We start from the raw sequence: 27177 nt of genomic DNA on the forward strand, positions 1-27177 counted from the left end.
GACACAACTCACCTCATGTGAACCCTGCTCAGGCACGCCTCCCCAGTGACACAACTCACCTCATCTGAACCCTGCTCAGGCACGTCTCCTCAGTGACACAACTCACCTCATGCAAACCCTGCACAGGTACGCCTCCCCAGTGACCCTGCTGAGGCAAGTCTCCCCGGAGAAACAACTCAACTCATGTGACACAACTCACCTCATGTGAACTCTTCTCAGGCACGTCTCTGCAGTGACACAACTCACCTCATGTAAACCCTGCTCAGGTACGTCTCCCCAGTGACACAACTCACCTCATGTAAACCCTGCTCAGGCACGTCTCCCCAGTGACACAACTCACCTCATGTGAACCCTGCTCAGGCACGTCTCTGCAGTGACACAACTCACCTCATGTAAACCCTGCTCAGGCACGTCTCCCCAGTGACACCACTTACCTCATGCGACCCCTGCTCAGGCATGTCTCCTTAGTGACACAACTCACCTCATCTGAACCCTGCTCAGGCACGTCTCCCCAGTGACACAACTCACCTCATCTGAACCCTGCTCAGCCACGTCTCCCCAGTGACACAACTCACCTCATGTGAACCCTGCTCAGGCATGTCTCCTTAGTGACACAACTCACCTCATCTGAACCCTGCTCAGGCACGTCTCCTCAGTGACACAACTCACCTCAGGTAAACCCTGCTCAGGCATGTCTCCCCAGTGACACCACTCACCTCATGCGAACCCTGCTCAGGCACGTCTCCCCAGTGACACAACTCGCCTCATCTGAACCCTGCTCAGGCACGTCTCCTCAGTGACACAACTCACCTCATCTGAACCCTGCTCAGCCACGTCTCCGCAGTGACACAACTCACCTCATCTGAACCCTGCTCAGGCACGTCTCCTCAGTGACACAACTCACCTCAGGTGAACCCTGCTCAGCCACGTATCCCCAGTGACACAACTCACCTCATGTGAACCCTGCTCAGGCACGCCTCCCCAGTGACACAGCTCACCTCATGTGAACCCTGCTCAGGCACATCTCCCCAGTGACAGAACTCACCTCATGCAAACCCTGCACAGGCACGTCTCCCCAGAGAAACAACTCACCTCATGTGAACCCTGCTCAGGCACGTCTCCCCAGTGACCCAACTCACCTCATGCAAACCATGCTCAGACAGGTCTCCACAGTGACACAACTCACCTCATGCAAACCCTGCACAGGCACGCCTCCCCAGTGACACGACTCATCTCATGTGAACCCTGCTCAGGCACGTCTCCTCAGTGACACAACTCACCTCAGGTGAACCCTGCTCAGCCACGTCTCCCCAGTGACACAACTCACCTCATGTGAACCCTGCTCAGCCACGTCTCCCCAGTGACGCAACTCACCTCATGCAAACCCTTCTCAGGCACGTCTCCCCAGTGACACAACTCACCCCATGTGAACCCTGCTCAGGCACACCTCCCCAGTGACACAACTCACCTCATGCAAACCCTGCTCAGGCACATCTCCCCAGTGACAGAACTCACCTCATCTGAACCCTGCTCAGACACGTCTCCACAGTGACACAACTCACCTCATGCAAACCCTGCACAGGCACGCCTCCCCAGTGACACGACTCATCTCATGTGAACCCTGCTCAGGCACGTCTCCTCAGTGACACAACTCACCTCAGATGAACCCTGCTCAGCCACGTCTCCCCAGTGACACAACTCACCTCATGTGAACCCTGCTCAGGCAGGCCTCCCCGGTGACACAACTCACCTCATCTGAACCCTGCTCAGACAGGTCTCCACAGTGACACAACTCACCTCATGCAAACCCTGCACAGGCACACCTCCCAAGTGACACAACTCACCTCATGCAAACCCTGCACAGGCACGCCTCCCCAGTGACACAACTCACCTCATCTGAACCCTGCTCAGACAGGTCTCCACAGTGACACAACTCACCTCATGCAAACCCTGCACAGGCATGTCTCCTTAGTGACACAACTCACCTCATGTGAACCCTGTTCATGCACGTCTCCCCAGTGACACGACTCACCTCATGTGAACCCTGCTCAGACACGCCTCCTGGTGACACAACTCACCTCATGTGAACCCTGCTCAGACACGCCTCCCCAGAGAAACAACTCACCTCATCTGAACCCTGCTCAGGCATGTCTCCTTAGTGACACAACTCACCTCATGTGAACCCTGCTCAGGCACGCCTCCCCAGTGACACAACTCACCTCATGTGAACCCTGCTCAGGCACGTCTTCCCAGTGACACAACTCACCTCATGTGTACCCTGCTGAGGCATGTCTCCCCAGTGACACAACTCACCTCATGTGTACCCTGCAGAGGCATGTCTCCCCAGTGACACGACTCACCTCATGTGAACCCTGCTCAGACACGCCTCCCCAGAGAAACAACTCACCTCATGTGAACCCTGCTCAGGCACGTCTCCCCAGTGACACAACTCACCTCATCTAAACCCTGCTCAGGCACGTCTCCCCAGTGACACAACTCTCCTCATGTGAACCCTGCTCAGGCACGTCTCCCCAGTGACACAACTCACCTCATCTAAACCCTGCTCAGGCACGTCTCCCCAGTGACACAACTCTCCTCATGTGAACCCTGCTCAGACATGCCTCCCCAGAGAAACAACTCACCTCATGTGAACCCTGCTCAGGCACGTCTCCCCAGTGACACAACTCACCTCATCTGAACCCTGCTCAGGCACGTCTCCCCAGTGACACAACTCACCTCATGTGAACCCTGCTCAGGCACGTCTCCCCAGTGACACAGCTCACCTCATGTGAACCCTGCTCAGGCACGTCTCCCCAGTGACACAACTCACCTCATCTGAACCCTGCTCAGGCACGTCTCCCCAGTGACACAACTCACCTCAGGTGAACCCTGCTCAGCCACGTCTCCCCAGTGACACAGCTCACCTCATCTGAACCCTGCTCAGGCACGTCTCCCCAGTGACACAACTCACCTCATCTGAACCCTGCTCAGGCACGTCTCCTCAGTGACACAACTCACCTCAGGTGAACCCTGCTCAGCCACGTCTCCCCAGTGACACAACTCACCTCATGTGAACACTGCTCAGGCACGCCTCCCCAGGGACACAACTCACCTCACCCCTGCTCAGGCACGTCTCCGCGGTGACACAACTCACCTCATGTAAACACTGCTCAGGCACGCCTCCCCAGAGAAACAACTCACCTTATGCGAACCCTGCTCAGGCACGTCTCCCCGGTGACACAACTCACCTCATGCGAACCCTGCTCAGGCATGTCTCCTTAGTGACACAACTCAACTCATCTGAACCCTGCTCAGGCACGTCTCCCCAGTGACATAACTCCCCTCATGTAAACCCTGCTCAGGCACTTCTCCCCAGTGACACAACTCACCTCATCTGAACCCTGCTCAGGCACGTCTCCCCAGTGACACAACTCACCTCATCTGAACCCTGCTCAGGCACGTCTCCCCAGTGACACAACTCACCTCATGTGAACCCTACTCAGGCACGTCTCCACAGTGACACAACTCACCTCATGTGAACCCTGCTCAGGCACGTCTCCCCAGTGACACAACTCACCTCATCTGAACCCTGCTCACGCACGTCTCCTTAGTGACACAACTCACCTCATCTGAACCTTGCTCAGGCACGTCTCCCCGGTGACACAACTCACCTCATCTGAACCCTGCTCAGGCACATCTCCTCAGTAACACAACTCACCTCAGGTGAACCCTGCTCAGCCACGTCTCCCCAGTGACACAACTCACCTCATGTGAACACTGCTCAGGCACGCCTCCCCAGGGATACAACTCACCTCACGTGACCCCTGCTCAGGCACGTCTCCCCAGTGACACCACTCACCTCATCTGAACCCTGCTCAGGCACGTCTCCTCAGTGACACAACTCACCTCAGGTGAACCCTGCTCAGGCACGCCTCCCCAGTGACACAACTCACCTCACGTGACCCCTGCTCAGGCACGCCTCCCCAGTGACACAATTCACCTCATGTGAACCCTGCTCAGGCACGTCTCCTTAGTGACACAACTCACCTCATGTGAACCCTGCTCAGGCACTTCTCCCCAGTGACACAACTCACCTCATCTGAACCCTGCTCAGGCACGTCTCCCCAGTGACACAACTCACCTCATGTGAACCCTACTCAGGCACGTCTCCACAGTGACACAACTCACCTCATGTGAACCCTGCTCAGGCACGTCTCCCCAGTGACACAACTCACCTCATCTGAACCCTGCTCACGCACGTCTCCTTAGTGACACAACTCACCTCATCTGAACCCTGCTCAGGCACGTCTCCCCGGTGACACAACTCACCTCATCTGAACCCTGCTCAGGCACGTCTCCTCAGTGACACAACTCACCTCAGGTGAACCCTGCTCAGCCACGTCTCCCCAGTGACACAACTCACCTAATGTGAACACTGCTCAGGCACGCCTCTCCAGGGACACAACTCACCTCACGTGACCCCTGCTCAGGCACGTCTCCCCAGTGACACCACTCACCTCATCTGAACCCTGCTCAGGCACGTCTCCTCAGTGACACAACTCACCTCAGGTGAACCCTGCTCAGGCACGCCTCCCCAGTGACACAACTCACCTCACGTGACCCCTGCTCAGGCACGCCTCCCCAGTGACACAATTCACCTCATGTGAACCCTGCTCAGGCACGTCTCCCCAGTGACACAACTCACCTCATCTGAACCTTGCAGGCACGTCTGCCCAGTGACACAACTCACCTCACGTGACCCCTGCTCAGGCACGCCTCCCCAGTGACACAATTCACCTCATGTGAACCCTGCTCAGGCATGTCTCCACAGTGATACAACTCACCTCATGTGAACCCTGCTCAGGCACGTCTCCCCAGTGACACAACTCACCTCATGTGAACCCTGCTCAGGCATGTCTCCTTAGTGACACAACTCACCTCATCTGAACCCTGCTCAGGCACGTCTCCCCAGTGACACAACTCACCTCATCTGAACCCTGCTCAGCCACGTCTCCCCAGTGACACAACTCACCTCATGTGAACCCTGCTCAGGCATGTCTCCTTAGTGACACAACTCACCTCATCTGAACCCTGCTCAGGCACGTCTCCTCAGTGACACAACTCACCTCAGGTAAACCCTGCTCAGGCATGTCTCCCCAGTGACACCACTCACCTCATGCGAACCCTGCTCAGGCACGTCTCCCCAGTGACACAACTCGCCTCATCTGAACCCTGCTCAGGCACGTCTCCTCAGTGACACAACTCACCTCATCTGAACCCTGCTCAGCCACGTATCCCCAGTGACAACTCACCTCATGTGAACCCTGCTCAGGCACGCCTCCCCAGTGACACAGCTCACCTCATGTGAACCCTGCTCAGGCACATCTCCCCAGTGACAGAACTCACCTCATGCAAACCCTGCACAGGCACGTCTCCCCAGAGAAACAACTCACCTCATGTGAACCCTGCTCAGGCACGTCTCCCCAGTGACCCAACTCACCTCATGCAAACCATGCTCAGACAGGTCTCCACAGTGACACAACTCACCTCATGCAAACCCTGCACAGGCACGCCTCCCCAGTGACACGACTCATCTCATGTGAACCCTGCTCAGGCACGTCTCCTCAGTGACACAACTCACCTCAGGTGAACCCTGCTCAGCCACGTCTCCCCAGTGACACAACTCACCTCCCTCATGTGAACCCTGCTCAGCCACGTCTCCCCAGTGACGCAACTCACCTCATGCAAACCCTTCTCAGGCACGTCTCCCCAGTGACACAACTCACCCCATGTGAACCCTGCTCAGGCACACCTCCCCAGTGACACAACTCACCTCATGCAAACCCTGCTCAGGCACATCTCCCCAGTGACAGAACTCACCTCATCTGAACCCTGCTCAGAGAGGTCTCCACAGTGACACAACTCACCTCATGCAAACCCTGCACAGGCACGCCTCCCCAGTGACACGACTCATCTCATGTGAACCCTGCTCAGGCACGTCTCCTCAGTGACACAACTCACCTCAGATGAACCCTGCTCAGCCACGTCTCCCCAGTGACACAACTCACCTCATGTGAACCCTGCTCAGGCAGGCCTCCCCAGTGACACAACTCACCTCATCTGAACCCTGCTCAGACAGGTCTCCACAGTGACACAACTCACCTCATGCAAACCCTGCACAGGCACACCTCCCAAGTGACACAACTCACCTCATGCAAAACCTGCACAGGCACGCCTCCCCAGTGACACAACTCACCTCATCTGAACCCTGCTCAGACAGGTCTCCACAGTGACACAACTCACCTCATGCAAACCCTGCACAGGCATGTCTCCTTAGTGACACAACTCACCTCATGTGAACCCTGTTCATGCACGTCTCCCCAGTGACACGACTCACCTCATGTGAACCCTGCTCAGACACGCCTCCTGGTGACACAACTCACCTCATGTGAAACCTGCTCAGACACGCCTCCCCAGAGAAACAACTCACCTCATCTGAACCCTGCTCAGGCATGTCTCCTTAGTGACACAACTCACCTCATGTGAACCCTGCTCAGGCACGCCTCCCCAGTGACACAACTCACCTCATGTGAACCCTGCTCAGGCACGTCTTCCCAGTGACACAACTCACCTCATGTGTACCCTGCTGAGGCATGTCTCCCCAGTGACACAACTCACCTCATGTGTACCCTGCAGAGGCATGTCTCCCCAGTGACACGACGCACCTCATGTGAACCCTGCTCAGACACGCCTCCCCAGAGAAACAACTCACCTCATGTGAACCCTGCTCAGGCACGTCTCCCCAGTGACACAACTCACCTCATCTAAACCCTGCTCAGGCACGTCTCCCCAGTGACACAACTCTCCTCATGTGAACCCTGCTCAGGCACGTCTCCCCAGTGACACAACTCACCTCATCTAAACCCTGCTCAGGCACGTCTCCCCAGTGACACAACTCTCCTCATGTGAACCCTGCTCAGACATGCCTCCCCAGAGAAACAACTCACCTCATGTGAACCCTGCTCAGGCACGTCTCCCCAGTGACACAACTCACCTCATCTGAACCCTGCTCAGGCACGTCTCCCCAGTGACACAACTCACCTCATGTGAACCCTGCTCAGGCACGTCTCCCCAGTGACACAGCTCACCTCATGTGAACCCTGCTCAGGCACGTCTCCCCAGTGACACAACTCACCTCATCTGAACCCTGCTCAGGCACGTCTCCCCAGTGACACCACTCATCTCATGCAAACCCTGCTCAGGCACGTCTCCCCAGTGACACAACTCACCTCATGTGAACCCTGCTCAGGCACGTCTCCCCAGTGACACAGCTCACCTCATGTGAACCCTGCTCAGGCACGTCTCCCCAGTGACACAACTCACCTCATCTGAACCCTGCTCAGGCACGTCTCCCCAGTGACACAACTCACCTCATCTAAAACCTGCTCAGGCACGTCTCCCCAGTGACACAATTCACCTCATCTAAACCCTGCTCAGGCACGTCTCCCCAGTGACACAACTCACCTCATCTGAACCCTGCTCAGGCACGTCTCCCCAGTGACACCACTCATCTCATGCAAACCCTGCTCAGGCACGTCTCCCCGGTGACACAACTCACCTCATGCGAACCCTGCTCAGGCATGTCTCCTTAGTGACACAACTCACCTCATCTGAACCCTGACACGCACGTCTCCTCAGTGACACAACTCACCTCATCTGAACCCTGCTCAGGCACGTCTCCTCAGTGACACAACTCACCTCATGCAAACCCTGCACAGGCACGCCTCCCCAGTGACATGACTCCCCTCACGTGAACCCTGCTGAGGCAAGTCTCCCCAGAGAAACAACTCAACTCATGTGACACAACTCACCTCCTATGAACACTGCTCAGGCACGTCTCCCCAGTGACACGACTCACTTCATGTGAACCTTGCTCAGGCACGTCTCTGCAGTGACACAACTCACCTCATGTAAACCCTGCTCAAGCACGTCTCCCCAGTGACACAACTCACCTCATCTAAACCCTGCTCAGGCACGTCTCCCCAGTGACACAACTCACCTCATCTGGACCCTGCTCAGGCACGTCTCCCCAGTGACACCGCTCACCTCATGCAAACCCTGCTCAGGCACGTCTCCCCAGTGACACTACTCACCTCATGCGAACCCTGCTCAGGCATGTCTCCTTAGTGAGTCAACTCACCTCATGCGAACCCTGCTCAGGCACGTCTCCCCAGTGACTCAACTCACCTCATCTGAACCCTGCTCAGGCACGTCTCCTCAGTGACACAACTCACCTCAGGTGAACCCTGCTCAGCCACGTCTCCCCAGTGACACAACTCACCTCATGTGAACCCTGCTCAGGCATGTCTCCTTAGTGACACAACTCACCTCATCGGAACCCTGCTCAGGCACGTCTCCTAAGTGACACAACTCACCTCAGGTGAACCCTGCTCAGGCACGTCTCCCCAGTGACACCACTCACCTCATGCGAACCCTGCTCAGGCATGTCTCCTTAGTGACACAACTCACCTCATCTGAACCCTGCTCAGGCACGTCTCCTCAGTGACGCAACTCACCTCATGCGAACCCTGCTCAGGCATGTCTCCTTAGTGACACAACTCACCTCATCTGAACCCTGCACACGCACGTCTCCCCAGTGACACAACTCACCTCATCTGAACCCTGCTCAGGCACGTCTCCTCAGTGACACAACTCACCTCATGCAAACCCTTGCCAGGCACGCCTCCCCAGTGACACGACTCCCCTCATGTGAACCCTGCTGAGGCAAGTCTCCCCAGAGAAACAACTCAACTCATGTGACACAACTCACCTAATGTGAACACTGCTCAGGCACGTCTCCCCAGTGACACAACTCACCTCATGTGAACTCTTCTCAGGCACGTCTCTGCAGTGACACAACTCACCTCATGTAAACCCTGCTCAGGCACGTCTCCCCAGTGACAGAACTCACCTCATCTAAACCCTGCTCAGGCACGTCTCTGGAGTGACACAACTCACCTCATGTAAACCCTGCTCAGGCACGTCTCCCCAGTGACACAACTCACCTCATCTAAACCCTGCTCAGGCACGTCTCTGCAGTGACACAACTCACCTCATGTGAACCCTGCTCAGGCACGTCTCCCCAGTGACACAACTCACCTCATCTGGACCCTGCTCAGGCACGTCTCCCCAGTGTCACCACTCACCTCATGCGAACCCTGCTCAGGCACGTCTCCCCAGTGACACAACTCACCTCATGTGAACCCTGCTCAGGCACGTCTCCCCAGTGACACAACTCACCTCATCTGGACCCTGCTCAGGCACGTCTCCCCAGTGACACCACTCACCTCATGCGAATCCTGCTCAGGCACGTCTCCCCAGTGACACCACTCACCTCATGCGAACCCTGCTCAGGCATGTCTCCTTAGTGACACAACTCACCTCATGCGAACCCTGCTCAGGCACGTCTCCCCAGTGACACAACTCACCTCATCTGAACCCTGCTCAGGCATGTCTCCTCCGTGACACAACTCACCTCAGGTGAACCCTGCTCAGCCACGTATCCCCATTGACACAACTCACCTCATGTGACCCCTGCTCAGGCATGTCTCCTTAGTGACACAGCTCACCTCATCTGAACCCTGCTCAGGCACGTCTCCCCAGTGACACGACTCACCTCATGTGAACCTTGCTCAGGCACGTCTCCCCAGTGACACAACTCACCTCATGTGAACCCTTCTCAGGCACGTCTCTGCAGTGACACAATTCACCTCATGTAAACCATGCTCAGGCACGTCTCCCCAGTGACACAACTCACCTCATCTAAACCCTGCTCAGGCACGTCTCCCCAGTGACACAACTCACCTCATCTGGACCCTGCTCAGGCACGTCTCCCCAGTGACACCGCTCACCTCATGCGAACCCTGCTCAGGCACGTCTCCCCAGTGACACCACTCATCTCATGCGAACACTGCTCAGGCATGTCTCCTTAGTGAGTCAACTCACCTCATGCGAACCCTGCTCAGGCACGTCTACCCAGTGACACAACTCAACTCAGCTGAACCCTGCTCAGGCACGTCTCCTCAGTGACACAACTCACCTCAGGTGAACCCTGCTCAGCCACGTCTCCCCAGTGACACAACTCACCTCATGTGAACCCTGCTCAGGCATGTCTCCTTAGTGACACAACTCACCTCATCGGAACCCTGCTCATGCACGTCTCCTCAGTGACAACTCACCTCAGGTGAACCCTGCTCAGGCACGTCTCCCCAGTGACACCACTCACCTCATCTGAACCCTGCTCAGGCACGTCTCCTCAGTGACACAGCTCACCTCAGGTGAACCCTGCTCAGGCACGCCTCCCCAGTGACACAACTCACCTCACGTGACCCCTGCTCAGGCATGCCTCCCCAGTGACACAATTCACCTCATGTGAACCCTGCTCAGGCACGTCTCCCCAGTGACACAGCTCACCTCATCTGAACCTTGCAGGCACGTCTGCCCAGTGACACAACTCACCTTACGTGACCCCTGCTCAGGCACGCCTCCCCAGTGACACAATTCACCTCATGTGAACCCTGCTCAGGCATGTCTCCACAGTAATACAACTCACCTCATGTGAACCCTGCTCAGGCATGTCTCCTTAGTGACACAACTCACCTCATCTGAACCCTGCTCAGGCACGTCTCCCCAGTGACACAACTCACCTCATCTGAACCCTGTTCAGGCACGTTTCCTCAGTGACACAACTCACCTCATGCGAACCCTGCTCAGGCATGTCTCCTTAGTGACACAACTCACCTCATCTGAACCCTGCACACGCACGTCTCCCCAGTGACACAACTCACCTCATCTGAACCCTGCTCAGGCACGTCTCCTCAGTGACACAACTCACCTCATGCAAACCCTGCACAGGTACGCCTCCCCAGTGACCCTGCTGAGGCAAGTCTCCCCGGAGAAACAACTCAACTCATGTGACACAACTCACCTCATGTGAACTCTTCTCAGGCACGTCTCTGCAGTGACACAACTCACCTCATGTAAACCCTGCTCAGGTACGTCTCCCCAGTGACACAACTCACCTCATGTAAACCCTGCTCAGGCACGTCTCCCCAGTGACACAACTCACCTCATGTGAACCCTGCTCAGGCACGTCTCTGCAGTGACACAACTCACCTCATGTAAACCCTGCTCAGGCACGTCTCCCCAGTGACACCACTTACCTCATGCGACCCCTGCTCAGGCATGTCTCCTTAGTGACACAACTCACCTCATCTGAACCCTGCTCAGGCACGTCTCCCCAGTGACACAACTCACCTCATCTGAACCCTGCTCAGCCACGTCTCCCCAGTGACACAACTCACCTCATGTGAACCCTGCTCAGGCATGTCTCCTTAGTGACACAACTCACCTCATCTGAACCCTGCTCAGGCACGTCTCCTCAGTGACACAACTCACCTCAGGTAAACCCTGCTCAGGCATGTCTCCCCAGTGACACCACTCACCTCATGCGAACCCTGCTCAGGCACGTCTCCCCAGTGACACAACTCGCCTCATCTGAACCCTGCTCAGGCACGTCTCCTCAGTGACACAACTCACCTCATCTGAACCCTGCTCAGCCACGTCTCCCCAGTGACACAACTCACCTCATCTGAACCCTGCTCAGGCACGTCTCCTCAGTGACACAACTCACCTCAGGTGAACCCTGCTCAGCCACGTATCCCCAGTGACACAACTCACCTCATGTGAACCCTGCTCAGGCACGCCTCCCCAGTGACACAGCTCACCTCATGTGAACCCTGCTCAGGCACATCTCCCCAGTGACAGAACTCACCTCATGCAAACCCTGCACAGGCACGTCTCCCCAGAGAAACAACTCACCTCATGTGAACCCTGCTCAGGCACGTCTCCCCAGTGACCCAACTCACCTCATGCAAACCATGCTCAGACAGGTCTCCACAGTGACACAACTCACCTCATGCAAACCCTGCACAGGCACGCCTCCCCAGTGACACGACTCATCTCATGTGAACCCTGCTCAGGCACGTCTCCTCAGTGACACAACTCACCTCAGGTGAACCCTGCTCAGCCACGTCTCCCCAGTGACACAACTCACCTCATGTGAACCCTGCTCAGCCACGTCTCCCCAGTGACGCAACTCACCTCATGCAAACCCTTCTCAGGCACGTCTCCCCAGTGACACAACTCACCCCATGTGAACCCTGCTCAGGCACACCTCCCCAGTGACACAACTCACCTCATGCAAACCCTGCTCAGGCACATCTCCCCAGTGACAGAACTCACCTCATCTGAACCCTGCTCAGACACGTCTCCACAGTGACACAACTCACCTCATGCAAACCCTGCACAGGCACGCCTCCCCAGTGACACGACTCATCTCATGTGAACCCTGCTCAGGCACGTCTCCTCAGTGACACAACTCACCTCAGATGAACCCTGCTCAGCCACGTCTCCCCAGTGACACAACTCACCTCATGTGAACCCTGCTCAGGCAGGCCTCCCCAGTGACACAACTCACCTCATCTGAACCCTGCTCAGACAGGTCTCCACAGTGACACAACTCACCTCATGCAAACCCTGCACAGGCACACCTCCCAAGTGACACAACTCACCTCATGCAAACCCTGCACAGGCACGCCTCCCCAGTGACACAACTCACCTCATCTGAACCCTGCTCAGACAGGTCTCCACAGTGACACAACTCACCTCATGCAAACCCTGCACAGGCATGTCTCCTTAGTGACACAACTCACCTCATGTGAACCCTGTTCATGCACGTCTCCCCAGTGACACGACTCACCTCATGTGAACCCTGCTCAGACACGCCTCCTGGTGACACAACTCACCTCATGTGAACCCTGCTCAGACACGCCTCCCCAGAGAAACAACTCACCTCATCTGAACCCTGTTCAGGCATGTCTCCTTAGTGACACAACTCACCTCATGTGAACCCTGCTCAGGCACGCCTCCCCAGTGACACAACTCACCTCATGTGAACCCTGCTCAGGCACGTCTTCCCAGTGACACAACTCACCTCATGTGTACCCTGCTGAGGCATGTCTCCCCAGTGACACAACTCACCTCATGTGTACCCTGCAGAGGCATGTCTCCCCAGTGACACGACTCACCTCATGTGAACCCTGCTCAGACACGCCTCCCCAGAGAAACAACTCACCTCATGTGAACCCTGCTCAGGCACGTCTCCCCAGTGACACAACTCACCTCATCTAAACCCTGCTCAGGCACGTCTCCCCAGTGACACAACTCTCCTCATGTGAACCCTGCTCAGGCACGTCTCCCCAGTGACACAACTCACCTCATCTAAACCCTGCGCAGGCACGTCTCCCCAGTGACACAACTCTCCTCATGTGAACCCTGCTCAGACATGCCTCCCCAGAGAAACAACTCACCTCATGTGAACCCTGCTCAGGCACGTCTCCCCAGTGACACAACTCACCTCATCTGAACCCTGCTCAGGCACGTCTCCCCAGTGACACAACTCACCTCATGTGAACCCTGCTCAGGCACGTCTCCCCAGTGACACAGCTCACCTCATGTGAACCCTGCTCAGGCACGTCTCCCCAGTGACACAACTCACCTCATCTGAACCCTGCTCAGGCACGTCTCCCCAGTGACACAACTCACCTCAGGTGAACCCTGCTCAGCCACGTCTCCCCAGTGACACAGCTCACCTCATCTGAACCCTGCTCAGGCACGTCTCCCCAGTGACACAACTCACCTCATCTGAACCCTGCTCAGCCACGTCTCCCCAGTGACACAACTCACCTCATGTGAACACTGCTCAGGCACGCCTCCCCAGGGACACAACTCACCTCACCCCTGCTCAGGCACGTCTCCGCGGTGACACAACTCACCTCATGTAAACACTGCTCAGGCACGCCTCCCCAGAGAAACAACTCACCTTATGCGAACCCTGCTCAGGCACGTCTCCCCGGTGACACAACTCACCTCATGCGAACCCTGCTCAGGCATGTCTCCTTAGTGACACAACTCAACTCATCTGAACCCTGCTCAGGCACGTCTCCCCAGTGACATAACTCCCCTCATGTAAACCCTGCTCAGGCACTTCTCCCCAGTGACACAACTCACCTCATCTGAACCCTGCTCAGGCACGTCTCCCCAGTGACACAACTCACCTCATGTGAACCCTACTCAGGCACGTCTCCACAGTGACACAACTCACCTCATGTGAACCCTGCTCAGGCACGTCTCCCCAGTGACACAACTCACCTCATCTGAACCCTGCTCACGCACGTCTCCTTAGTGACACAACTCACCTCATCTGAACCTTGCTCAGGCACGTCTCCCCGGTGACACAACTCACCTCATCTGAACCCTGCTCAGGCACATCTCCTCAGTGACACAACTCACCTCAGGTGAACCCTGCTCAGCCACGTCTCCCCAGTGACACAACTCACCTCATGTGAACACTGCTCAGGCACGCCTCCCCAGGGATACAACTCACCTCACGTGACCCCTGCTCAGGCACGTCTCCCCAGTGACACCACTCACCTCATCTGAACCCTGCTCAGGCACGTCTCCTCAGTGACACAACTCACCTCAGGTGAACCCTGCTCAGGCACGCCTCCCCAGTGACACAACTCACCTCACGTGACCCCTGCTCAGGCACGCCTCCCCAGTGACACAATTCACCTCATGTGAACCCTGCTCAGGCACGTCTCCTTAGTGACACAACTCACCTCATGTGAACCCTGCTCAGGCACTTCTCCCCAGTGACACAACTCACCTCATCTGAACCCTGCTCAGGCACGTCTCCCCAGTGACACAACTCACCTCATGTGAACCCTACTCAGGCACGTCTCCACAGTGACACAACTCACCTCATGTGAACCCTGCTCAGGCACGTCTCCCCAGTGACACAACTCACCTCATCTGAACCCTGCTCACGCACGTCTCCTTAGTGACACAACTCACCTCATCTGAACCCTGCTCAGGCACGTCTCCCCGGTGACACAACTCACCTCATCTGAACCCTGCTCAGGCACGTCTCCTCAGTGACACAACTCACCTCAGGTGAACCCTGCTCAGCCACGTCTCCCCAGTGACACAACTCACCTAATGTGAACACTGCTCAGGCACGCCTCCCCAGGGACACAACTCACCTCACGTGACCCCTGCTCAGGCACGTCTCCCCAGTGACACCACTCACCTCATCTGAACCCTGCTCAGGCACGTCTCCTCAGTGACACAACTCACCTCAGGTGAACCCTGCTCAGGCACGCCTCCCCAGTGACACAACTCACCTCACGTGACCCCTGCTCAGGCACGCCTCCCCAGTGACACAATTCACCTCATGTGAACCCTGCTCAGGCACGTCTCCCCAGTGACACAACTCACCTCATCTGAACCTTGCAGGCACGTCTGCCCAGTGACACAACTCACCTCACGTGACCCCTGCTCAGGCACGCCTCCCCAGTGACACAATTCACCTCATGTGAACCCTGCTCAGGCATGTCTCCACAGTGATACAACTCACCTCATGTGAACCCTGCTCAGGCACGTCTCCCCAGTGACACAACTCACCTCATGTGAACCCTGCTCAGGCACGTCTCCCAGTGACGCAACTCACCTCATCTGAACCCTGACACGCACGTCTCCTCAGTGACACAACTCACCTCATGTGAACCCTACTCAGGCAGGTCTCCCCAGTGACACAACTCACCTCATGCAAACCCTGCAAGGCACATCTCCCCAGTGACACAACTCACCTCATGTGAACCCTGTTCAGGCACGTCTCCTCAGTGACACAACTCACCTCAGGTGAACCCTGCTCAGCCACGTCTCCCCAGTGACACAACTCACCTCATGTGAACCCTGCTCAGGCATGTCTCCTTAGTGACACAACTCACCTCATCTGAACCCTGCTCAGGCACGCCTCCCCAGTGACACAACTCACCTCATGTGAACCCTGCTCAGGCACGTCTCCCCAGTGACACAACTCACCTCATGCAAACCCTGCAAGGCACATCTCCCCAGTGACACAACTCTCCTCATGTGAACCCTGTTCAGGCACGTCTCCCCAGTGACACAACTCACCTCATCTGAACCCTGCCCAGCCACTTCTTCCCAGTGACACGACTCACCTCATGTGAACCCTGCTCAGGCACGTCTCCCCAGTGATACGACTCACCTCAGGTGAACCCTGCTCAGCCACGTCTCCCCAGTGACACAACTCACCTCATGCAAACCCTGCTCAGCCACGTCTCCCCAGTGACGCAACTCACCTCATGCGAACCCTTCTCAGGCATGTCTCCCCAGTGACACAACTCACCTCATCTGAACCCTGCTCAGGCACGTCTCCCCGGTGACACAACTCACCTCATCTGAACCCTGCTCAGGCACGTCTCCTCAGTGACACAACTCACCTCAGGTGAACCCTGCTCAGCCACGTCTCCCCAGTGACACAACTCACCTCATGTGAACACTGCTCAGGCACGCCTCCCCAGGGATACAACTCACCTCACGTGACCCCTGCTCAGGCACGTCTCCCCAGTGACACCACTCACCTCATCTGAACCCTGCTCAGGCACGTCTCCTCAGTGACACAACTCACCTCAGGTGAACCCTGCTCAGGCACGCCTCCCCAGTGACACAACTCACCTCACGTGACCCCTGCTCAGGCACGCCTCCCCAGTGACACAATTCACCTCATGTGAACCCTGCTCAGGCACGTCTCCTTAGTGACACAACTCACCTCATGTGAACCCTGCTCAGGCACTTCTCCCCAGTGACACAACTCACCTCATCTGAACCCTGCTCAGGCACGTCTCCCCAGTGACACAACTCACCTCATGTGAACCCTACTCAGGCACGTCTCCATAGTGACACAACTCACCTCATGTGAACCCTGCTCAGGCACGTCTCCCCAGTGACACAACTCACCTCATCTGAACCCTGCTCACGCACGTCTCCTTAGTGACACAACTCACCTCATCTGAACCCTGCTCAGGCACGTCTCCCCGGTGACACAACTCACCTCATCTGAACCCTGCTCAGGCACGTCTCCTCAGTGACACAACTCACCTCAGGTGAACCCTGCTCAGCCACGTCTCCCCAGTGACACAACTCACCTAATGTGAACACTGCTCAGGCACGCCTCCCCAGGGACACAACTCACCTCACGTGACCCCTGCTCAGGCACGTCTCCCCAGTGACACCACTCACCTCATCTGAACCCTGCTCAGGCACGTCTCCTCAGTGACACAACTCACCTTAGGTGAACCCTGCTCAGGCACGCCTCCCCAGTGACACAACTCACCTCACGTGACCCCTGCTCAGGCACGCCTCCCCAGTGACACAATTCACCTCATGCGAACCCTGCTCAGGCACGTCTCCCCAGTGACACAACTCACCTCATCTGAACCTTGCAGGCACGTCTGCCCAGTGACACAACTCACCTCACGTGACCCCTGCTCAGGCACGCCTCCCCAGTGACACAATTCACCTCGTGTGAACCCTGCTCAGGCATGTCTCCACAGTGATACAACTCACCTCATGTGAACCCTGCTCAGGCACGTCTCCCCAGTGACACAACTCACCTCATGTGAACCCTGCTCAGGCACGTCTCCCAGTGACGCAACTCACCTCATCTGAACCCTGACACGCACGTCTCCTCAGTGACACAACTCACCTCATGTGAACCCTACTCAGGCAGGTCTCCCCAGTGACACAACTCACCTCATGCAAACCCTGCAAGGCACATCTCCCCAGTGACACAACTCACCTCATGTGAACCCTGTTCAGGCACGTCTCCTCAGTGACACAACTCACCTCAGGTGAACCCTGCTCAGCCACGTCTCCCCAGTGACACAACTCACCTCATGCAAACCCTGCAAGGCACATCTCCCCAGTGACACAACTCACCTCATGTGAACCCTGTTCAGGCACGTCTCCCCAGTGACACAACTCACCTCATCTGAACCCTGCCCAGCCACTTCTTCCCAGTGACACGACTCACCTCATGTGAACCCTGCTCAGGCACGTCTCCCCAGTGATACGACTCACCTCAGGTGAACCCTGCTCAGCCACGTCTCCCCAGTGACACAACTCACCTCATGCAAACCCTGCTCAGCCACGTCTCCCCAGTGACGCAACTCACCTCATGCGAACCCTTCTCAGGCACGTCTCCCCAGTGACACAACTCACCACATGTGAACCCTGCTCAGGCACGCCTCCCCAGTGACACAACTCACCTCATGTGAACCCTGCTCACGCACGTCTCCCCAGTGACACAACTCACCTCGCGAGAGCACTAGTCCTCTCCAAAATAGACTACTGCAATGCCCTCTACTTGGGCACCAGCCACAAAAATATTAATAAATTACAAGTAGTCCAAAACAATGCAATCAGAGCTGCCCTTAACATCCCCAAAAAAGCACACATATCTGAGACCAGACGTAACCTACGCTGGCTCCCTGTCAAGCATAGAATATCCCTGAAAACGCTTGTCCTCACACACAAAGTTAGGGCTAACCTTGCTCCAGCATACCTCACTAACCATTTCACACCACACTCCGCCTTGAGACCTCTTAGAGCAGCCCAAACTAACACCTTGACCATACCGAGATTTAAACTCCACAACTCGGGTGGAGCGAGCTTCCCGGTACAAGCATCCAAACTATGGAACACCATCCCCCCACATCTACGTGCAGAACCTTCATTTAACCGGTTCAAACATAGCACGAAGTGTTGGCTCCATAACACGGACTCCTGACAGCCTAACCTTAGCCTAATGGACATTGGCCAATCACTTGGAATTAATATTTCTGCGTATTCACTTGCTTATTATGCCAGTTCCTACCTGTAACTATTATGGAACTTGGCTGACTGTATTGTTTTGTTTGCACACTTATGTAACTGTAACCTTCCTGTAACTGTAACGTAACTCTGTTTAACTGCTCCCCTGTAACCAGCTCTACCATACGCGCCCTTATGCCCCCGGGCCTGGCTGCGCTTTATAAACAAACGAAATACCTCATGTGAACCCTGCTCAGGCACGCCTCCCCAGTGACACAACTCACCTCATGTGAACCCTGCTGAGGCATTTCTCCCCAGTGACGTTGAGTAGATTTCTCGCAAATGATCTTGGGTGGATCTCCCTGTTTATCTTGGATGTAGTTCTTCCCAGTGATCTTGGATGGATTTCTCCCCAGTGATCTTGGATGGATACCTCTCCGTTGATCTTGAGTGGATGTATATCCAGTGATCTTGGGTGGATTTCTTCCCAGTGATCTTGGATGCAGTTCTCCCCAGTGACCTTGGGTGGATTTCTCCACAGGGATCTTGGATGTAGTTCTCCCCAGTGATTTTGGATGCAGTTCTCCCCAGTGATCTTGGGTGGATTTCTCCCTAGTGATCTTGGGTGCAGGTCTCCCCAGTGATCTTGGATGCAGTTTCTTCCCCAGTGACCTTGGGTGGATTTCTCCACAGGGATCTTGGATGTAGTTCTCCCCAGTGATCTTGGGTGGATTTCTCCCCAGGGATCTTGGACGCAGTTCTCCCCAGTGATCTTGGATGCAGTTTTCCCCAGTGATCTTGGGTGGATTTCTTCCCAGTGATCTTGGGTGCAGTTCTCCCCCCTGTGATCTTGGGTGGGTTTCTCCCCAGTGAGCTTGTCTGCAGTTTTCCCCAGTGATCTTGGATTCTCTTCTCCCCAGAGAGCTTGGCTGCAGCTCTCCCCAGTGATCTTGGGTGGGTTTCTCCCCAGTAATCTTGGTGAGCTTCTCCCCAGTGACCCTGGGTGGACTTCTTCCTACTGATCTCCTGCAGGATTGGAGCTGCGCCCAGTTGCACTGGTGGGAGATGATGAGCCCTCGTTTCCAGGGCTGCACTGCGCATGCGCAACGCCGGGGGCTCGATCACCAAGACACAAAGTACCAATCTCAACGTTTGTTGCACTAGTCAACTGGAAATGCTCCAAGGCAGTTTCCTAGTTTTAAATTAACATTACAAGTATGCTTTTAGTGAAATAAGATCATAAACTGTTCCTACGTTGTGGTTGGGATGCAATAGTCGGAAATGTCTGTGACGCGAAACAAAAGCAGAGCACACTGCGCATGCTCAGTTTAGGACCTGCATCTTCGTTACGCGCATATGCAAGTAAGCGGTCTTCCTGGGACGCATGCGTATTCCTATATTGCGCCGCGTGCGCAGAAGACTGAACTATGGGTTGTAATTACCATATAAACTGATCAAGATTCGTGACACTGGTGAAGGCTACGTCACGTGTCTTCCTTCAGCCAATTAGATTCAGCGCCGGTGGTGGCTGAGGGAGCGACAGGCCCGTTACCCTGTAGCGCTTCTACACGGGGGATGGGGGGGATAAACGTGGACCCCCCCCCCCACAGACTCACCCCAGTCACAAGCGCACGTTTCCTGCATTTAGGGGTGATTTTCAGGGGCCATTAACTCTTCCTCATGAGATTAGGGGCGTAAAGATGACGTCACAAGAAATGCCCCACCATTTTCGTATTGTTGCGAAGAAGCACAACATGTATGTTATTATTGACAATAAACCAGAAAAGGGAAGTATATTGAACCTTTGGGTAGCACTGCATTTGAATGGGCAAATCAGGATTCCTGAACACTAGCGGCACAAATTTCACTCTACTACGCACGCGCTGGAAAACGTACTCTAACTACGCATGCGCACTTTTCGAAAGCACATGCGTATACCGAAGGCCACGTAAAATTATTGAGCATGCGCACTAGCTTAATTAGGTTTAAGTATCACCACAAACAACATAGGAACAGTTGTATTATTCCATTAAATACATATTAGTTGTGAAATTTAAAAATAGGCCACTGCTTCGGAGCGTTTCCTGGTGACCGGCGTCTCACACGCGGAGACTGGCGCTTCCTGTGCACGTGATTGTCTCGTGTCTTGGTGATTTCTACCTATCTCCAGCTCTGCGCATGCGCAGTGCTGCGCCGGAGGCCAGAGATCACCCAGTAACCGGTGCTACTGGAGGCTGCTTAATCCTGTTAGAGATCAGTAGGAAGCAGTCCAGCGAGGGAGGGTCACTGGAGAGAAATCCACCCAGGGTCACTGGGAAGAAATCCATCCAAGATCACTGGGGAGAAATCCACCCAAGATCACTAGGAAGAAATCCATCCAAGATCACTGGGGAGAACTCCATCCCACATCACTCGGGAGAAATCCACCCAAGATCACTGGAAAGAAATCCACCCAAGATCACTGGGAAAAAAATCTATCCAAGATCACTAGGAAGAACTGCATCCAAGATCACTGGGGAGAACTGCAGCCAAGATCACTGGGGAGAACTGCATCCAAGATCACTGGGGAGAAATCCACCCAAAATCACTGGGGAGAAATCCACCCAAGATCACTGGGGAGAAATCCATCCAAGATCACTGGGATCAGGATCACTGGGAAAAATACACCCAAGATCAGTGGGGAGAAATCCACCCAAGATCACTGGGGAGAAATCCACCCAAGATCACTGGGGAGAAATCCATCCAAGATCACTGGGGAGAACTCCATCCAAGATCACTGGGGAGAACTCCATCCAAGATCACTGGGGAGAAATCCACCCAAGATCACTGGGGTGAACTACATCCAGGGTCACTGTGGAGAAGTCCATCCAACATCCCTGAGGAGACATGCCTGAGCAGGGTTCAGATGAGGTGAGTTGTCTCCCGTATTATTTTCTTGTGGACAGCAGTCACTGCTGCCAACTGGACCCATGTGGGGTCGTTCACCTCGAGCCTGCTGTATCGGCCCTTGGGATGTCACTGAATATATACCATCTGTGTATCTCTAATTCAGGTGGGGGAGCTAGAGAATGAATGGGAAGAGCCCAGCCAGAGCTGAGCCAGCAAAAGACCCATGGCACATGGTGTCCTGCTTCCCCACCACCACCGACTGACCACAACACAGAACCCAGACCGGGTGTACCTCCTCCCCAGCCCCATAACACAAAACCCATCCCTGGCGAATTGCCTCCACACACAACACAAAACCCATCCCAGGTGAACTACCTCCACACTGACCACAAAAGTGATGGGTGGAAGGTTTCGAATGAATCTAAACCACTGGCAACTGCTCTGGGCAACCTTCCACACCACTGTTTTTTAGCCCGTCTGCGCCATTGCAAAAGGGGACCAGCCATGTGCAAATCAGTCAGCAGCTGCCGCCACCGAAGGTAGCAGCCCAGCCCGAACTGCTAGGCCAGGTCCCCTCTGCACAGAAAACCAAGCAACCCCAGACATGTTTCGGCCTTGTTGGACCTCCTCAGTGAGGTGCAGCCTGGTTCCCTGTGGCGCAGCGAGCAAGGGACCCACGTCTGGACATGCCCTCTCTCACAAGGAGAAATAAACTGACCACAAAAGTGATGGGTGGAAGGTTTCGAATGAATCTAAACCACTGGCAACTGCTCTGGGCAACCTTCCACACCACCGTTTTTTAGCCCGTCTGCGCCATTGCAAAAGGGGACCAGCCATGTGCAAATCAGTCAGCAGCTGCCGCCACCGAAGGTAGCAGCCCAGCCCGAACTGCTAGGCCAGGTCCCCTCTGCACAGAAAACCAAGCAACCCCAGACATGTTTCGGCCTTGTTGGACCTCCTCAGTGAGGTGCAGCCTGGTTCCCTGTGGCGCAGCGAGCAAGGGACCCACGTCTGGGCATACCCTCTCTCACAAGGAGAAATAAACTGACCACAAAAGTGATGGGTGGAAGGTTTCGAATGACTCTAAACCACTGGCAACTGCTCTGGGCAACCTTCCACACCACCGTTTTTTAGCCCGTCTGCGCCATTGCAAAAGGGGACCAGCCATGTGCAAATCAGTCAGCAGCTGCCGCCACCGAAGGTAGCAGCCCAGCCCGAACTGCTAGGCCAGGTCCCCTCTGCACAGAAAACCAAGCAACCCCAGACATGTTTCGGCCTTGTTGGACCTCCTCAGTGAGGTGCAGCCTGGTTCCCTCTGGCGCAGCGAGCAAGGGACCCACGTCTGGGCATACCCTCTCTCACAAGGAGAAATAAACTGACCACAAAAGTGACGGGTGGAAGGTTTCGAATGAATCTAAACCACTGGCAACTGCTCTGGGCAACCTTCCACACCACCGTTTTTTAGCCCGTCTGCGCCATTGCAAAAGGGGACCAGCCATGTGCAAATCAGTCAGCAGCTGCCGCCACCGAAGGTAGCAGCCCAGCCCGAACTGCTAGGCCAGGTCCCCTCTGCACAGAAAACCAAGCAACCCCAGACATGTTTCGGCCTTGTTGGACCTCCTCAGTGAGGTGCAGCCTGGTTCCCTGTGGCGCAGCGAGCAAGGGACCCACGTCTGGGCATACCCTCTCTCACAAGGAGAAATAAACTGACCACAAAAGTGATGGGTGGAAGGTTTCGAATGAATCTAAACCACTGGCAACTGCTCTGGGCAACCTTCCACACCACCGTTTTTTAGCCCGTCTGCGCCATTGCAAAAGGGGACCAGCCATGTGCAAATCAGTCAGCAGCTGCCGCCACCGAAGGTAGCAGCCCAGCCCGAACTGCTAGGCCAGGTCCCCTCTGCACAGAAAACCAAGCAACCCCAGACATGTTTCGGCCTTGTTGGACCTCCTCAGTGAGGTGCAGCCTGGTTCCCTGTGGCGCAGCGAGCAAGGGACCCACGTCTGGGCAATGGTTTTTCCCCTTCTGTAATGGCTTGGCAGGCTGAAAAACGATGGTCTGGAGGGTTGCCCAGAGCTTTGCCCGTGGTTATGATTTATTCAAAACCTTCCAGCCATCAACTTTCTGTTTTGCTAAAGTCACCCCGAGTGGGACGGGTATGCCCAGACGTGGGTCCCGAGTCTGCCGGGCCTAGAGACCCAAGCTACTCCTCACTGATGACGCCCAACAAGGCTGAAACATGTCTGGGGATGCTTGTGGTCTCGTGCAGAAGGGATGTGACCTAGCAGTTCGGGCTGGACTGCCCCTTTTGGGGTAGGACCAAGCCTGATTTGCATATGGTTTTTCCCCTTCTGTAATGGCTTGGCAGGCTGAAAAACGATGGTCTGGAGGGTTGCCCAGAGCTTTGCCCGTGGTTATGATTAATTCAAAACCTTCCAGCCATCAACTTTCTGTTTTGCTAAAGTCACCCCGAGTGGGACGGTATGCCCAGACGTGGGTCCCGAGTCTGCCGGGCCTAGAGACCCAAGCTACTCCTCACTGATGACGCCCAACAAGGCTGAAACATGTCTGGGGATGCTTGTGGTCTCGTGCAGAAGGGATGTGACCTAGCAGTTCGGGCTGGACTGCTCCTTTTGGGGTAGGACCAAGCCTGATTTGCATATGGTTTTTCCCCTTCTGTAATGGCTTGGCAGGCTGAAAAACGATGGTCTGGAGGGTTGCCCAGAGCTTTGCCCGTGGTTATGATTAATTCAAAACCTTCCAGCCATCAACTTTCTGTTTTGCTAAAGTCACCCCGAGTGGGACGGGTATGCCCAGACGTGGGTCCCGAGTCTGCCGGGCCTAGAGACCCAAGCTACTCCTCACTGATGACGCCCAACAAGGCTGAAACATGTCTGGGGATGCTTGTGGTCTCGTGCAGAAGGGATGTGACCTAGCAGTTCGGGCTGGACTGCCCCTTTTGGGGTAGGACCAAGCCTGATTTGCATATGGTTTTTCCCCTTCTGTAATGGCTTGGCAGGCTGAAAAACGATGGTCTGGAGGGTTGCCCAGAGCTTTGCCCGTGGTTATGATTAATTCAAAACCTTCCAGCCATCAACTTTCTGTTTTGCTAAAGTCACCCCGAGTGGGACGGGTATGCCCAGACGTGGGTCCCGAGTCTGCCGGACCTAGAGACCCAAGCTACTCCTCACTGATGACGCCCAACAAGGCTGAAACATGTCTGGGGATGCTTGTGGTCTCGTGCAGAAGGGATGTGACCTAGCAGTTCGGGCTGGACTGCCCCTTTTGGGGTAGGACCAAGCCTGATTTGCATATGGTTTTTCCCCTTCTGTAATGGCTTGGCAGGTGAAGAACGATGGTCTGGAGGGTTGTCCAGAGCAATGCCAGAGGTTAAGATTCATTCTAAACCTTCCAGCCATCAACTTTCTGTTTTGCTAGAACTACCTCCACACAACACAACACAAACCCTCCCAGGCGCACAACTTCCATACAGCACAACCCAAAACCCAGACCCAGTGTCCTTCCTCCCCAGCGTCAAAACACAGAACTGCTTCCACACATCACAACACAAAACGTCTAAGCTCCCCTCTTTTATGTGTGAGAAGCTCATCCAGACCTGTTTTTTCCCATGATTTCTGGGACTTGTAGCTTTGTCTTTCCCTACATTTAAAGAAGAAACTGGACTTGATGACATTCTCATGCATGTCCTGGGAGATTTGGGAGTTCTATAACCCATACCTGGTGTCCTGCCTCTCCACCTCACACTGGCCCTGAGGCCTCTACTTTAGTTTCTCACACCTTCTTTCTTCTTAGGATCCTGGTTTTCTCCACCATTCGATTCTTGAGGATTTTACTTTTTGGGGAGACACCCCATCTAAGGCTGACGGTGCCACTTTTCTCGTCAGTATTTCACCTCATGTTCACGCTCTGTGGACCACTGGCCCCTTCTCATTCCAGACAGGCTGGTCTTCATTGTGTTTCTACTTCTTCCCTTCTCGCATGGCGGCGCGTGTTCCTGTAGATAGTGAGTCTACCAGTCTCCTTTTGATCTTAATATCACCCTCAACCCAACCACATTCTGCACTGCCTTCTGCAGAGCATTGCAAACCGTTTGGGCTGTAGCCACGTTCAAGGCGGCCTTATTTAAGATTCCCATCTTAATTCAAATACAAATGCTTCACGTGGTTCATCTGTAAGAGACTCCTTAACTCCTCAAAGCCAAATGGAGGAAAATAGGGGATCATTTGGTTCTGTTCCTATTGAAGGATGCTCCTAAGACACATGAAAAGGATACGCCCATGGCTAAAACACTTTTCCATGAAAAAATAAATACGCCACCAGTGTCACAAAGACATTGTGTCAGGTATTCCAGGATTCTTTATCCCCCACCTACACTTGGGGTGACTAAACTCTATCTACCGAGGCACTGTGAGGCCTTGCACCTCTTCTTTGGCAATTAGATCACACTTATTCTGAAAGAAGTCAAGAAGGATTTTGTTCAGACCTTCCCACAATGCCCTGCTTCTGTTCCAGCCCCAGGACCTCTTCTGCTACTATTGCAATGAGGGTCTGTCGGTACAGATGATGCTGAGACCGCAGTGTAGCTTAGGCAACTTCTTTACTAGGTATGACTCTAATACCGTTCACATCCAGGGAATACAGGAACATTAGGATATATTCAGATAAGTCGCTATAGGAACATCCACCGGCACCCTCTCTCTCTTACAGACCAGCTCAAACTGTCACCCCCCCCCCGCCCGCAAGGCAAGAGATCAACACTAGTCCTAATAGCTGCCTCAAGTGATGTGGCCTCTCTTCTCCAATTTTCACCACACTTCCAATGTGACTGATTCTTCCACGGCCTTCCCTCAACATGCACAGAACATGCCGTGGCGCTGCCCCCGGGGGGGGGGGGTCCAAATACATTGATTTCTCCTTTTATTCTGGCTGGTGCAGGCTGAACTCAAACGATCTGTCCTGACCTCCCTCCTTAAAAAGCCTGGTTTGGATTCAGCTGTTTTAACATCTGCCCTGTTGCAGGGCTTCCTTGGATCTCCAAAGTTTTCCAAAAGGTTGTTCTCAGGAACATTGTGAATGGTTTAGACCACGTCAGAATCCATGGGAAAGAAAAAGCCCCCTATTCTCATACTTTTAGATCTTTCCACATCTCTCCCAGTGTTCCAGCTCTCTCTGTTGGCTGGGGTAAACTATCAGGCTTTCGATTGGTTTAGTTGATTTCTTGCTAAACGCAAACAGGCTCTTTCCATTCCTCCCCTCTACTGGTTATTTTTGGAGTGCTGCCATTTCCCCTGTTGTCAGCACTCCTTTTTAATGTTCATCTGCTTCCATGTCTTAAATAGCTGGTCTCCTTGCGGGTTAAGTATCACTCATTGGTAGATCTTTCTGCGGGTTGATGGCCCCTTGAAGGATTTTTTTCTCTGTTATCTGTTGGTCAGGATCTTGTGCAGGAGTGAATGATTCTGTTTGGA

The 27177-nt window shown here is 54.7% G+C and overlaps 1 protein-coding gene across 2 annotated transcripts in view; it reads right to left on the reverse strand.

Annotated features, from left to right (window-relative positions):
• Positions 1–20099, reverse strand: part of LOC138489491 (zinc finger protein 2-like) — a 284440-nt gene extending 264341 nt beyond the window's left edge. For both annotated transcript variants that reach the window (XM_069617233.1, XM_069617232.1), the window contains exon 1: positions 19083–20099. In XM_069617233.1, coding sequence (XP_069473334.1) covers positions 19083–19106 — 24 coding nt within the window. In that variant the 5' untranslated portion in view covers positions 19107–20099. The remainder of the gene's footprint in view (positions 1–19082) is intronic.
• Between the last annotated feature and the right edge of the window lie 7078 nt (positions 20100–27177).

This window comes from Ambystoma mexicanum, chromosome 9 (assembly GCF_040938575.1).
Source record: "Ambystoma mexicanum isolate Mex_15411 chromosome 9, UKY_AmexF1_1, whole genome shotgun sequence".
Lineage (NCBI taxonomy): Eukaryota > Metazoa > Chordata > Amphibia > Caudata > Ambystomatidae > Ambystoma > Ambystoma mexicanum.